The following is a 15,207-nucleotide window of genomic DNA, read 5'->3' on the forward strand; positions in this document are numbered from 1 at the left end:
CTGCTTTTTCATTGTTAGTTTATAGGAATGCAAGGGATTTCTGTGTGTTAATTTTATATCCTGAAACTTGACTATATTCATTGATTAGCTCTAGTAATTTTCTGGTGGAATCTTTAGGGTTTTTTATGTAGAGGATAATGTCATCTGCAAACAGTGAGAGTTTTACTCTTTTTTTTCCAATCTGGATTCCTTTTATTTATTTTTCTTCCCTGATTGCAAACATTTTAATAAATAAATCATTCTGAAAAACTTGATGACCATGCATCCTCAGATATCAATTTTCATGATGGAAGAAGTGATGTTACCATTTAAAAGACAAAAACACTTCTACTTTACAGAATGATGCTGAGAAAATGAGCAAAGTAAATTAATAATCCCCCTAGAAAAATCTATTTTTGTCAATAAATGACATTGTAGTCATTAGTAAATTGTTAGCAAGGGTCCATCTCATTAGAGACTGTTCCAAACCAATATTAGAAAAAATAAGTAAATATCTGATCTAAATTCATACATACCTATGTGCATATGCACACACATGCAAGTAATAAAAACAAAGGGGTTCAGAAGTTTAGGTCATCTCTAAAAGAAGCAAGACAATTTAAACTGTCATGGCAACTTTTAGAGACATAGTTTAAAGGACTAGATGGAGATGAATCTTCTAGAAGTTTGGCATTTCACCACTTGTACCACAGTTTCCTAGGCCCTGCTCACCATGAAATGATATTTTACTTACTACTATCAGGCTAGAAGCACAGAGCTTCACCCAGAAGAGAAAGCCTTTTACCAAAGAACAAAATGAAATAATATTTTCAAGCCAGAGTGAATCCATAGGAAAAAGAAAGAACTACCATAAGGCAACTCTGATATTAACACATAAGAGAGTTCAAAACTTGCAGACAGACTCAAAAAATGAATAAAATTGAATGTAAAGGAATAAAAGATAAACAAAAATGTCATACTTTAGCTAAACTGATGATGCTGAGTGTTTGCACCATCATGAAGGTAATCAGACCAAAGGGCAAAATAAACATCTGCTCTAAAAGTAACATGAGATGATCATCCACTATTGGAGAAACAGGGTCCCAAAGGCCAACAAAGGACTCCCAGTGGAAGGGAACATTCGGGATACGATTAATAATCTTCCCTCATAAATACTCAGTTTTTGAATTCATAGGAGACTATATCCCTTAGGAGAAATAAAGCATAGGTTTCAGATAAGTCTGTTTTTCAGCAAATATGCCAGTTTCTTTCCAAACCAGTATCAGTGTCCAGAAAGATTAACCAGCTGTCTGGGCTGTTGGCTGCCAAATAAGTCATGCCCTCCATCTTACATGCCTTTTGCTGCAGCAAAAACAGACGATAAGTCAGACCCTTGAGTTCTACAAGAAGATGGGTTCAGAAGAGGTAATATAAGACAAGTCTTAGATGTTCATTTTAGCTCTGTCTTCTTTTGTGTGGCATGAAAATAAAAGAATCTCAGGTTTATAAATTAATTTAAGCAGATTCATCCCTGCAGCTAAAAAGTCTGGGAATCAGAGAAATGAGGGAGATAAGAACAAGGAAAGAGCTTTGATGTGTATAAATTCTGTTCTTATTAACCAGGAGTTAGATGTACCCAGTCAAAAACAGGTCTTTGGGGAAACAAAAATGTTAGCAAAGTGACATCTGGAAATAACTGACAAAGCAGCTATGAGGAACAGGGCAGGAAAAAAAAAAAAAAACACTTAAGCCTTCCCTATCTGTAGCTGTGTTTGGCTCTGCCACAGAGAAAATGATGGCCCACTGCCTGTGCAAGCAGGAAGAGCAAGGTGATGACTGAACAGTCCAAATCTGTGAGTTCACTCCCGTATGGTTTACAAAGTCAATGGAATCCCCATACACACCAGTACCAAATACTTCTTACTGTTTTCTCTTTCCTCGTGGCTACTTTGGCTTCTGGGTAACTCTCAGTTTCTCCTACAGAAGAATTATTCACAGCTTTGCTCTGCCATATATGATCTATTCACAGACTGAAGAGGAAATTTGCAGTGAAGTGTGATACGAAAATTTTTTCCTCTTATCTTTTGTCACTAGTTGCAATCATCAAGATCATCCTTAAAGCTGTAACATTATGTGATCTGAAAAGTATTACATTTTATCATGAATACATTAATAAATATTCTTAGCTAGGATACTGTTATTGAACGTTTCTAGGTTTGTATTCTGCACTTATATTTTCCTGAATAAGTATCATCACTCAATCATGTCACTTGGGTCATCTTCATACAAATGATAACTGTCCCTCAATAACAGAGGGGATCCAGAAAATAAATTAATAAATTAAGACCAAAGGACTGGCAACAGAATCTCAGGTGATTTCAGTGGCTTTGTTTTTGCTTCTCTCACCATAGAAGTCACACCGTCTTCAAACCTAAGTTTCATTCAGAGTCAGAGAAAGAAGCTTTAACAAAGATGATTAATCAATTTACCAAAACAACTGTAACCTTCCACATCTGTAATTGGATGGGGACAAGAGGAGAGAGTAGAAATCAGAGGAATCCATGTCCAGAGGGCACTTATGACTCCCATCACTGTCCTTAGTTCCTAGAGGTCTCTGCTTATGGGTATCTGATATTTATGACCCTCTGCCTCTAACCACAAGCTAGAAGAATAGCAAGTTTTCTAAGAATCCTGACATCTCAGGCAAAAATCTCAAAAGTCTGTGATATACCAGATCTTCTGGTTTCAACCTAAACCAAGATTTTACAAAAGTATTAAAACATCTAGTAAAAGGACTGTTATGTAGATGTCTAGGCTTTTCATATTTTTGTAAGTTAAAAAACCATGATGAACACTGAAGAAATGATGGCACATGACATTTTTTGTCTGGGTTATCAGAACACCTTAGAAGGCTGACATTTATAAGCCTAACATTGATCCAGAATAAAAGTGAAATGCACAGAATGTCATTGTGTTATTTGTTACATTTCTCCTCCTCTTGTGATGCCTAGTATTATGACTCTAATTCCAAATAAACACAGAATTGAAATTCTATGTCTAATATTAAGGGTCTACATATCTTATTCTATAGATACAAATATAAAATACCTATTTACATTTGCAAGTATTGTCATTTATCTTCTCCAAACTGCTTTTTTGGAGTTTTGCTGGTTATAACAAAATACTGGAAGAGGAATGCAAAAGTCCAAAATTCAAAGACTTATCATATCTAGCATTCTCAAAGTTTGACAGTCTTCAGCGGTGTATTTACATTATTTACTTAATACAGTAATAGAATCTGAGGGACTTACAGATTTCTAAAAGGAAATATTTCTGACGATTAGAGAGTAAGGTCATCTTTGTCTCTGTCATTTTTTCCTCTCCACCTCTTAGGAAGCCGTGAATGTGTCAGGAGTCAACACGGTGACTGAATTCATACTCCTGAGTTTTCCCTGCTCTAGAGAGGTTCAAGTCCTCCTCTTTGTGCTCTTCTCTGTGTCCTACATCCTGACACTGATGGGAAATGGGGCCATTGTCTTTGCAGTGAAGCTGGATCACAGACTCCACACTCCCATGTACACTCTGTTGGCCAACTTCTCGTTCCTGGAGATGTGTTACATCAACACCACTGTTCCCAATATGTTAAGGAACTTTCTTTCTGAGACCAAAACTATCTCTTTCACTGCCTGCTTCCTCCAGTTCTACTTCTTCTTCTCCATGGGCATTACTGAGACCTTCTTACTGCCCCTCATGGCTTTTGATCGATACTTGGCCATCTGCCGACCTCTCCACTATCCTACCATCATGAGCAGCCGTCTCTGCATGAACTTGGTGGGCCTCTGCTGGGTAACAGCCTTCCTCTGCTATCCAGTCCCTATCTATTTCATCACACAACTTCCCTTTTGTGGCCCCAATATCATTGACCATTTTGTCTGTGATCCTGGTCCTTTACTGGCTCTATCTTGCATCCCTGCCCCTGGAATTGAGCTTTCCTGTTCTATATTGAGCTCTCTTATTATTTTTATCACCTTCTTCTTTATCCTTTGGTCCTACACCCTGGTTCTCAGAGCAGTGTTGCGTGTCCCTTCAGCTGCTGGCAGACGTAAGGCTTTCTCCACCTGTGGTTCCCACCTGGCTGTGGTATCTCTGTTCTATGGAACCATCATGATGATGTACATCAGCCCAACCTCTGGAAATCCAGCTGGGATACAGAAGATTGTAACCTTGCTGTACTCATCAGTGACTCCACTTGTAAACCCACTGATCTACAGTCTCCGGAACAAGGACATGAAGACTGCCTTGAGAAAAATTCAGATATTTATAAAAACTGGCCAAAGCAAACAAAAGCTCATGAGTGGACCAAGATCATAATATTTATTTTTTCCTTCATACTCTTCTCCATAGTGGCTGTACCAGTTTACATTCCCACCAACAGTGTACAAGGATTTCCTTTTCTCCACACCCTCTCTGACATTTATTATTTGCAGAGTTTTTTGATGATGACCATCAAAAAAATCTATTCCAACTCAAAAAATACATCTCTACTTACTGTCTCCAGAAATACAGACCTAAATTCATCTACCTCTGCCTAGACAATATGGACAATAATACAACTGATTAAACCAGACCTTACGATCAAAACAGGACTTGATAGACAGTAACTTGAATTAAATGACCAAATCTGAACTTTAAACCCTTCTCCTATCCTGACTGCCAGTAACTACTTTCCCTTTATCTGAGATCACTCTCCTCTATTGTGTACGTATTCTTACATTTGGTTTTTGTCATAATTGAGGCAAAATGTATTTAATCAATATCCAAAAAATTAATAATGATCTTAAACACTATGTCATAGTTATTTAGAGAACTCTTTAAAAGAATAGATTCCCAGGTCTTTCTCCAAGTCCCCTAATTCAGAATATAAAATTAACACCAGAAATTCCCATTTTAATGTGATTCTGGTATACCTAGACCAGCACCAGTTCACACACTGACCTTACAGAGCCATTATTAAAAAAAAACAAAAAACAAAAAAAAACATGACATATAGTGAGAAATAAAAATCTTACAATAACTAGTTGGGAAAGTGAAACAAGTTACGGTGAGTAGTACAGGTGATTCAAACACTCATGACAGCAGCAGTGGAAGCTTCTCCTCCCTCTATTCCCAAATCCTCCATTTATAGAATAAGAAATATACTACAGTCTTCTTACCTTTTCCTACCTGTGAAAAATAATTAAGATACCTAGAAGTAGGTTTGCATTTTAAAAGATTAGCATGTAGTGACAATATATCAATACTTTGGGGTTAGTTTCAAGAGAAGGAAGTTTGAGTTGAGCACACAGCTCAAAAGAGATAAACACAGACAGAGAGTAAAAGCCAGGGATTCTGAGATATGAGACATGTGTAGTGATTTGGCTCAACTATTTGGTCATAAATAAATTAGTCAAGTTGTCCTCTGGGGTTGATGCATTTCATTCAGGCATTCAGTAAACATTTATCTCTATTTGAATGCAGAAGATCAAGTCGCTGTCTTTGTGAAGCTTACATTATAGTGAACGGGATAGATAATAAGAAGGTGAACACATAAATCTCATTAATTATAACTACTAATTCCAGTAGTTTGAAAAATTTGTAACTATATGTGGTAATGGATATTATCTACAATTAGACTTATTGAAGTAATGGTTTCACCATATTTACATATATTGAATAATATTGTACACTTGAAATTAATATGTTTTATATCAATTATATCTCAACAAAACAAAAAGAATAAATGAAAACTCTACTTTTAGTTTTTTAATTAACTTCCATACGTTCTCCAGAGTAGCTATACCAGTTTACATTCCCACCAACAGGGTAGAAGGGTTCCCTTTTCTCCAAACCCTCTCCAGCATTTATTTTTTATAGTTTTTTTGATGAGGAGGATTATGATCTATTGAGGCGATGCCTCATTATAGTTTTGATTTGAATTTCTCTAATAATTAGTGGTGTTGAGCACCTTTCCATGTGCTTTTTGGCCATTTGTATGTCTTCTTTGGAGAAATATCTGTTTATATCTCCTATCCATTTTTTAATTGGGTTATTTGTTGGGGTTTTTGTTGTAGTTGTTATTGAGCCACATGATTTGCTTGTATATTTTGGAGATTAATCCCTTGCCAGCCATTTCATTTGCAAACATTTTCTCCCATTCTGTGGGTTGTCTTTTTGTTTTGTTTATGGTTTGCTTTGCTGTATGGAAGCTTTTAAGTTTAATTATGTCCCAGATGTTTATTTTTATTTTCACTACTCTAGTAGGTAGGTCAAAGTGATTTATGTCAGAGAACGTTCTGCCTATGTGTTCCTCTACAAGTTTTATAATAAAATAGAGCTATCATATGATCCAACAGCCCCATTCCTGGGCATATATCCAGAGAAAACCATAATTTGAAAAGATAAATGAACCCCAATGTTCACTACAACACTTTTACAATAGCCAGGACATGGAGCCACCTAAATGTCCATTGATGGGTGAATGGATAAAGAAGATGTGGTATACATACACAATAGAATGTTACTCAGCCAGAAAAAAAATTAAATAATGCCATTTGTAGCAACATAGATGGTCCTAGAGTGAAGTCATACTGAGGGAAGTAAGTCAGACAAAGAAAGACAAATATCATAGGATATCACTTGTATGTTGAATTTTTTTTTAATGGTACAAATGAACTTATTTACAAAACAGAAATAGAATTATAATCCTAGGATTACCAGGGAGGAAAAGGGGAAGGGATAAATTGAGAGATTGGGATTGATATATACACACTACAATATATAAAATAGATACCTAATAAGTACCTACTGTACAGCACAGGGAACCCTACTCAGTACTAATTAATGACTTTATGGAAAAATAGTCTAAAAAAGAGTGGATATATGTATATGCATAACTGATTAACTGTGATGTAAGCAGAAAGTAACACAACATTGTAAATCAACTATGTTCCAACCAAAAAAAAGATGCTATCCTTGAAACACCAAAAAAAGGAATAAATGGGAGTATGAATACAGAAATTGTTAGGGTAGGATAGGGCATAGTTTAGATCTAAATGGTTAGAGAATGTCTTTGTTAGGAAGTGATATTTCAAACTCAGACAATATATCATGCAAAGACCTAGGACAATAAACTCCCATGTAAGTACAGGTAGAAGTTTGTGATCTTCAAAGAATAAGAAAAGTTGATTTTGCTAGCTGGAAGGAAAATGACATAAGAGGCTGGAAAAGTAGGCAGCATCAAATCATTTACAAACTTCTAGCCCACAATAAAATGTTTTTATATGAACTCCTAGGGAAGCCTGCTCAATACAGTATACTAAGAGGAAGGCTAAAAAAGCTCTTCTTAGAAAAATCCATATCTTCATAAGCTCTTCTTATATTGAAACTACTTATTTACTTACATGTTTATTTATATGCTCCTTTATTATACTATATTCCACTTTTTTTCTTTAAGAATTGGAAGTATGAAAGTGCACTAAAAGAAAGAATAAGAAAAATATGAATTTAAAAAGGAAAAACAAGATGATGATTTATGGATAATAGGATAAATGCTGACATTAAGTCAAGCCTGTAAAAGTGTTATGAGCTCCCTTTAAAATGAAGTGGGAAATCATCAAAAAGGATCTTCAGTGTTGAAGTTTTTTCAAGTGTTGTTATGATTCTCTATAAAATGTTTCTTTGATTCAAAAAATGAAGTAGAGAATGGAGAAACATTATCTGTCATATGATTTTGATTAACTGTACGAAGAAACAAAGGAAAACTAAATTACTGACTCCTAGTTCTATAATTTCTTTCAAGATGATTCATACGAGGGAGAATGAGATATATTTAACAGTGATTCCCCAAAATATCTGACATATATACATATAGTTTAACACAGCTGCTTCTTATAGCATTTCTTAATAAAATTCAAAGGCATTATATAGAAATATAACTCAGTGGAAGCAATTCTTTCCAGATCTAAGAACTGAGGTCCAAATATCTGCTTTCTGATAATCTGCCTTAATCCAAAAGTCTGACCTTCACACTAGTCAGAGTGGCCACCATCAAAAAGTCTAAAAACAATAAATGCTGGAAAAGTCTGGGGAAAAAGGAAACCTCTTACGCTGTTGATGAGAATCTAAATTGGTGCAGCCACTCTGGAGAACAGTATGGAAATTACTTTTAAAAAACTAAAAATAGAGTTACCCTATGATCCAATTATCCCACTCTTGGGCATGTATCTGGAGAAAACCCTAACTTGTAAAGATACATGCATGTATATTTTTGAGATTAGTTCTTTGTCAGTTGTTTCATTTGCTATTATTTTCCCCCATTCTGAAGGCTGTCTTTTCACCTTGCTTGTCTCAAAAATATACAAGCAACTCCTGCAGCTCAATTCCAGAAAAATAAACGACCCAATCAAAACATGGACCAAAGAACTAAATAGACGTTTTTCCAAAGAAGACATGCAGATGCCTAACAAACACATGAAAAGATGCTCAACATCACTCATTATCAGAGAAATGCAAATCTAAACCACAATGAGGTGCCATCTCACGCCAGTCAGAATGGCTGCGATCCAAAAGTCTACAAGCAATAAATGCTGGAGAGGGTGTGGAGAAAAGGGAACCTTCTTACACTGTTGGAGGGAATGCAAACTAGTACAGCCACTATGGGGAACAGTGTGGAGATTCCTTTAAAAACTGGAAATAGAACTGCCATATGACCCAGCAATCCCACTGCTGGGCATACACACCAAGGAAATCAGAATTGAAAGAGACACGTGTACCCCAATGTTCATCGCAGCACTGTTAATAGCCAGGACATGGAAGCAACCTAGACGTCCATCAGCAGATGAATGGATAAGAAAGCTGTGGTACATATACACAATGGAGTATTATTCAACCATTAAAAAAGAATATGTTTGAATCAGTTCTAATGAGGTGGATGAAACTGGAGCCTATTATACAGAGTGAAGTAAGCCAGAAAGAAAAACACCAATACAGTATACTAAAGCATATATATGGAATTTAGAAAGATGCTAATGATAACCCTGTATGCGAGATAGCAAAAGAGACACAGACGTATAGAACAGTCATTTGGACTCTGTGGGAGAGGGAGAGGGTGGGATGATTTGGGGTAATGTCATGGAAACATGTATAATATCATACATGAAACGAATCGCCAGTCCAGGTTCGATACAGGATGCTTGGGGCTATTGCACTGGGTTAACCTGGAGGGATGGTACGGGGAGGGAGGTGGGAGGGGGGTTCAGGATGGGGAACACGTGTATGCCCATGGCGGATTCATGTTGAGGGATGGCAAAACCAATACAATATTGTAAAGTAATTAGCCTCCAATTAAAATAAATAAATTTAAATTAAAAAATAAAATAAAAATAAATAAATAAAATGTTTAAAAAAAGAAAAGATACATGCAGCCCAATATTCATAGCAGCACTATTTACAACAGCCAAGACAATGGGAACAACCTAAATGTGCATTGACAGAGAGTGGATGAAGATGTAATACATATATACAATGGAAAACTACTCAGACATAAAAACAATGAAATAATACCATTTGCAGCAACATAGATGGATCAAGACATCATCATACTAAGTAAGAAAGAGAAAGACAAATACCATATATCCTTTATATGTGGAATCTAAAAAATGATACAATTGAACTTACTTATAAAATATAAATAGTTTCACAGACATAGAAAACAAACATATTGTTACCAAAGGGGATACTGTACAGCATAAAGAACAATATTCAATATCTTATCATAACTTATAATAGAAAAAATTCTGGAAAAAATAATGAAAAAATCTGAAAAAAAGGAAAAATCTGTGTATATATTTGTACATATATAACTGAATCACTCTGCTATATATCTAAAACTAATAGCAGTATTGTAAATCAATTACACTTCAATTAAAAAATAATCTATTATAGGATTGGTGCTTTGGTTGACTGATTTGAGGGAGGATCTAAGGAAGTGATGGTCTGCTCCAGATTGTATGTTGTCAATGAAAGGGCAATTCTAAGACTAGGTATCTCAACAAATCTTTTCTATATAGAGGGCAGAGAAGAAGGAGATTAAAGCTGTAACTGGCTTTTTTTTTTTTTTTAAGTAGTAGACACTCATTTTAGCCAAGAGAGGAGGATATCTGGTATTTTATGACTGGCACAGTGACATTGTTTTTTTATCCTTAGACAAAATTATAAAGTAGCTTTGTTTTGTTTCATGTATGTGTCCAATAACAGAATAGCATGACCTAGCAGAGAGTGTCAGAATAGCTTGTAATAACTTTGATGTCTAGTCAAATCATTTATGGACATCTGGGGCTGCATTTATCCCCTTCAAGTTTTTTAAAGTCTTCATTGGCCACATGGTATGCACACTTAGGGGAGTTAGAGTTAGATATACTGGTTGATTAATTAATCAAGCAATCAATTGATTTGTTAACATTTCCTTCTATCTGTAAGAATTTTTAAAAAGGAAAAAGATTTCATTTAAACTGCATAGAAAATAAATACACTGAAATTAAGGAAGATCCCAAGGGAAATGAATAACAAGCATAGCGATGTCTCTTGACATTGTTTTCCTTTAGCAGCAATAAATGGATCCTCAAGGATCAGGAAAAATAAGACTTACTTCCTGGCAGTCTCTGCTTATAACCCCTCCATCCCTCAGCAAACATATTCAAGAATTTTTACCACAACCATTTCCAGCTCTTTCCTCCTCTCTGGTTATTGTTAAGAAGACTATCTCTTCTAAGAGAATAAAAAATAAATTTTGATAAGCTCCAGCTTAGAATTCCCTTTGCTGATCCAGGTAATAAGATTATGTAGTGTTTAGAAGAGCAAAAAATCATAATCTACTGATTTTCACCCACAGCTCTCTTTGAATTATTGCAGTCATATACATACAACCAATATTTCTTAAACTCTTACTGGCCACGCAATAGTCAAAGTACTTCCACAGGAATTTATCTCATTCAGTTATCTTTGTAACAGCCCTTTAAAGAAGGCATAATTATTTGCTTATTATAGCTAAGTATTAATTTCTTATGACAAGTAAACAAAAGTTCTTAATTCTAAATTCAATAATTTTTCTATCATACACAGCTCCCTACCAGTCATCCCACTCTGGAAAATTATCCTTACTTTTAAGTATCTTCCAGAAACAGATTATCCAATGTTACAGCCCCTCACTGAAACTGTACAAACTAAGGAAGTGAATTGAGTTGTCATGGTTGGGAAGGTATCCCGGAGAAGGAAATGGCAACCCACTCCAATATTCTTGCCTGGAAAATTCCATGGACAGAGAAGCCTCGCAGGGTGAAGTCCATGGGGTCACCAAGAGTTGGGCATGCCTGACCAACTGAGCACACATGCATGAAACATCTCTGGGTGGGCTCTAGAGAGAGCCAGCAAATGGGTACCAAAGCTTCTACTGTCCTGAGCTTTGAGGGAAAATTAAAATATTGGTGAATGTCTCCCTTGTACTGTGTATGGCATTGCCTGGTTCATTCAGACATACTCTACCTCAATTTTTCCAGGGTTGACTAATTTAACAAGTAAACGAAGAAAACAAGGCAATTGTTGTTAATTAACTCAGTCCAAGTGGCCAGGGTACAAGTACTCAGACATCATTGCACCCATGTTCACAGTGCCCTCTGTAATTGACACAGGGTGTGTTTATTGGTCTTTTGCTGTTTTTTTTTTTTTTTTTTGGTTTATTGGTTTGGGGAATTTTGTTTGTTTGTTTTTTTGACAGTTTCAGCTCAGATTTGAGGCAGGTAATGTCATCAGTCTTCTGTACAGAGGAGTTCAGTAGTAAAAAGTGAAGAGTGATACAAGCTAATTAAATATGTTAGATTGAGCATAAAATGCTGATGGCAATTCCTGTTTTCTAGAACACCTTCCTGTTTTCTATAACAGCTCTGTGAGACTTCTTGGCACAGAATTGCTGAGAGAGAAAAGTTTTACTTAAAAGTGTAACATGATCAGTTTTTCCATTTTTCAAGGAGTATTCTGTCGCTGCTTAGAAAATGGAGGGTAGAAGGGCAAAAGTAGAAGCAAGGAGCTGTGTTAGAATGCTGCTGCAGAAGTCTAAGGAAGAAAGGCTGGTCATTTGAACTTGAGAGACAGCAGTTAAGACAAAGGAGTGCATGATACAAGCCATACTTTAGAAACAGCAGAATCCTGCTAACGAATTGGATGTGAGGGGTAAAAGAAGAGATGTAACAATGAAATAGACTATACCAGGAAAACGTAAGTTCTTCAACATTAACTAAGCTATTCAAAGTGCTGAAAATATTTTGAGATGATAAAGAGATTAACACACACAAAAATAACCTTTTAGAAGGTTATTTCTTTAAATCATAAGGCTGAGCACAAGACTCAAAACTCATATAAGATAAAGATGGCTGTAAATTATGTGCATTAAAATGTTCTCCAAAACCAAATTTGAAGACAGTTTTCTTTATAATTTCCAGAATACTTTCCCTTGAAAGTAAAAACTTTCTGATATAAGCTCCTACTCTGAAAAAAGCAATACTGCCAAGAGGACAACTATGCAGTCTTATATTACAAAAATAAAAGAAAAAAAGAGAGAAGTCATTAAAATGCAGTATATATCTCATTCCCTGCTGCTGCTGCTGCTGCTGCTGCTGCTGCTGCTAAGTCATTTCAGTCATGTCCGACTCTGTGCGACCCCATAGATGGCAGCCCACCAGGCTCCTCCGCCCATGGGATTCTCCAGGCAAGAACACAGGAGTGGGTTGCCATTTCCTTCTCCAATGCATGAAAGTGAAAAGTGAGAGTGAAGTCGTTCAGTCATGTCTGACTCAGCAACCGCATAGACTGCCGCCCACTAGGCTCCTCTGCCCATGGGATTTTCCTGGCTAGAGTACTGGAGTGGGGTGTCATTGCCTTCTCCGATCTCATTCCCTAGGCTCTGGTAAACAGAGACCTTACCATTAGAAAAAAATGTTGACAATTGGAGCTTTCACATACCATCAGCAGGAGTGATAAATAGTGCGATAATGATGGAACACTGTTAAACTTGTCTACTGAAGGAAAGATACACATGCCCTTATGATCTAGCCTACAGAAATGCATGCATGTGTGAACCAGGAAAAGAGAACTATATTCATAGCACCATTACTCCTAACAGCCCCAAACTAGAAATAGCCAAAATAGTCATCTATAGTACAATGGTTTAATGAATGGTGGTTTATTCATAGAGTATAGTGGTATATAAATGGACACACTATAGATGATTGTAACAACATAAATGTAAAAAACCTTATGTTGAACAAAAGAAGCCATTCAAATACTACATATGCTATGCTTTCAATTATGTAAAATAAAAAGCAAAACTAAAAAAACAAGTTTCAGAATGCATACTTAGTTCTTAAAATAAAGAAAAATAGGGAGGTGATTACCATTAGGAAAGGAGAGTGTTAATGATTGGAGGGACAAAGAGGCAGAAGATAGTCATCCTCTTATTGGGATGTAGCATAAGAGGAGATTCTAGGGTACAAGTGATCCTCTATTTCTCAACTTCAGTGATAGTTACTGCAGAGTTTTATATATAAAGATTTAAATGTTGAACATGTTTCCATACATTTCACAATAAGTAAATATCTCTATATATGCTGACATTCATTAACTTGTGTTTCTATAATCCAGCTGCTAAACTAGGACAGTAATTCAGGATTAGCCTAAAATAGTAACTATTGATACATAAATGTCTATTTCATTCCCCAGAATGGCTTCAATTCATATCTGGGTTCTCACTTGTCTTTACAATTATTCAATAATGTGATGGTGTTTTCACAGCTCGCAGACTCATGAAAATCTCCAACGCCCCCAACACCTCCAGCACCATCACTGGCTTCATCCTCTTGGGCTTCCCTTGCCCCAGGGAGGGGCAGATTCTCCTCTTTGTGCTCTTCTCTGCTGTCTACCTCCTGACCCTCATGGGCAACAGTTCTATCATCTGTGCTGTGTGCTGGGATCAGAGACTCCACACCCCCATGTACATCCTGCTCGCCAACTTCTCCTTCCTGGAGATCTGGTATGTCACCTCCACTGTCCCCAACATGTTGGCCAACTTCCTCTCTGACAAGCAGCTCATCTCCTTCTCTGGGTGCTTTCTCCAGTTTTACTTTTTCTTCTCCCTGGGTTCTACAGAATGCTTTTTCTTGGCTGTTATGGCATTTGATCGATACCTTGCCATCTGCTGGCCTCTACACTACCCCACCCTCATGACTGGACGTCTCTGTGCCAATCTTGTGATCAGCTGCTGGGTACTTGGTTTCCTCTGGTTCTTGATTCCCATCATCATCATCTCCCAAATGTCCTTCTGTGGGTCCAGGATCATTGACCACTTCCTGTGTGACCCAGGTCCCTTGTTGGCCCTCACCTGTACTAGAGTCCCTGTAATAGAGTTAACTAGCTCCACCTTAAGTTCTCTCCTCTTATTTATCCCCTTTCTCTTCATCATGGTGTCCTATGCTCTGGTCCTACAAGCTGTGCTGAAGTTCCCTTCAGCAGCTGGACGAAGAAAAGCTTTCTCCACCTGTGGGTCCCATCTGACTGTGGTTTCTCTTTTTTACGGATCAGTGATGGTCATGTATGTAAGTCCAACATCTGAACATGATGCTGGAATGCAGAAGATAGTGACTTTGTTTTATTCTGTAGTTACTCCACTCATTAATCCTGTAATATATAGTCTGAGAAACAAAGATATGAAACATGCTATGAAGAAATTATTAGGAACATAAAAGTAAGGGTCTTGATTTAAAATATTTGGGGGGACAGAAGCTGTTTTTAATTTCTTGGTTAAAAAGAAGACTAGCTGACTATAGGACTGTAAGACATCTCAAAGATGTACTGCATATCCCCAATTTTGCAAATGATAGAGCCGTAGATTGAAAAACTGAGTTTAGTTTGCTGTGAAATATAATTAAATATAAATTTCCTGCCAATCTGGAAAACCTCTCCACAATAGTGGAAGAGAATAAAGCAGTTTTATTATTTATTATCTATGGGTGTGAGAGTTGGACCATAAAGAAAGCTGAGAGCAGAAGAATTGATGCTTTTGAACTGTGGTGTTAGAAAAGACTCTTGAGAGTCCCTTGGACTGCAAAGAGATCAAACCAGTCAATCCTAAAGGAAATCAGTCCT

General features: G+C 36.6%; 2 protein-coding genes across 2 annotated transcripts; both read left to right on the forward strand.

Moving 5' to 3' along the window:
• Positions 997-4,350, forward strand: LOC102177709 (olfactory receptor 11H6-like). The gene is made up of 2 exons (XM_005701576.2): positions 997-1,002; positions 3,373-4,350. Exons 1-2 carry the CDS (start codon positions 997-999, stop codon positions 4,348-4,350), a joined length of 984 nt encoding a protein of 327 aa, XP_005701633.2.
• LOC102177974 (olfactory receptor 11G2-like) lies at positions 13,805-14,804 on the forward strand. Its single transcript, XM_005701577.2, has one exon. The coding sequence runs from the start codon at positions 13,869-13,871 to the stop codon at positions 14,802-14,804; it is 936 nt and encodes a 311-aa protein (XP_005701634.2). The 5' UTR covers positions 13,805-13,868.

Source organism: Capra hircus, chromosome 10, assembly GCF_001704415.2.
Source record: "Capra hircus breed San Clemente chromosome 10, ASM170441v1, whole genome shotgun sequence".
NCBI classification, from domain to species: domain Eukaryota; kingdom Metazoa; phylum Chordata; class Mammalia; order Artiodactyla; family Bovidae; genus Capra; species Capra hircus.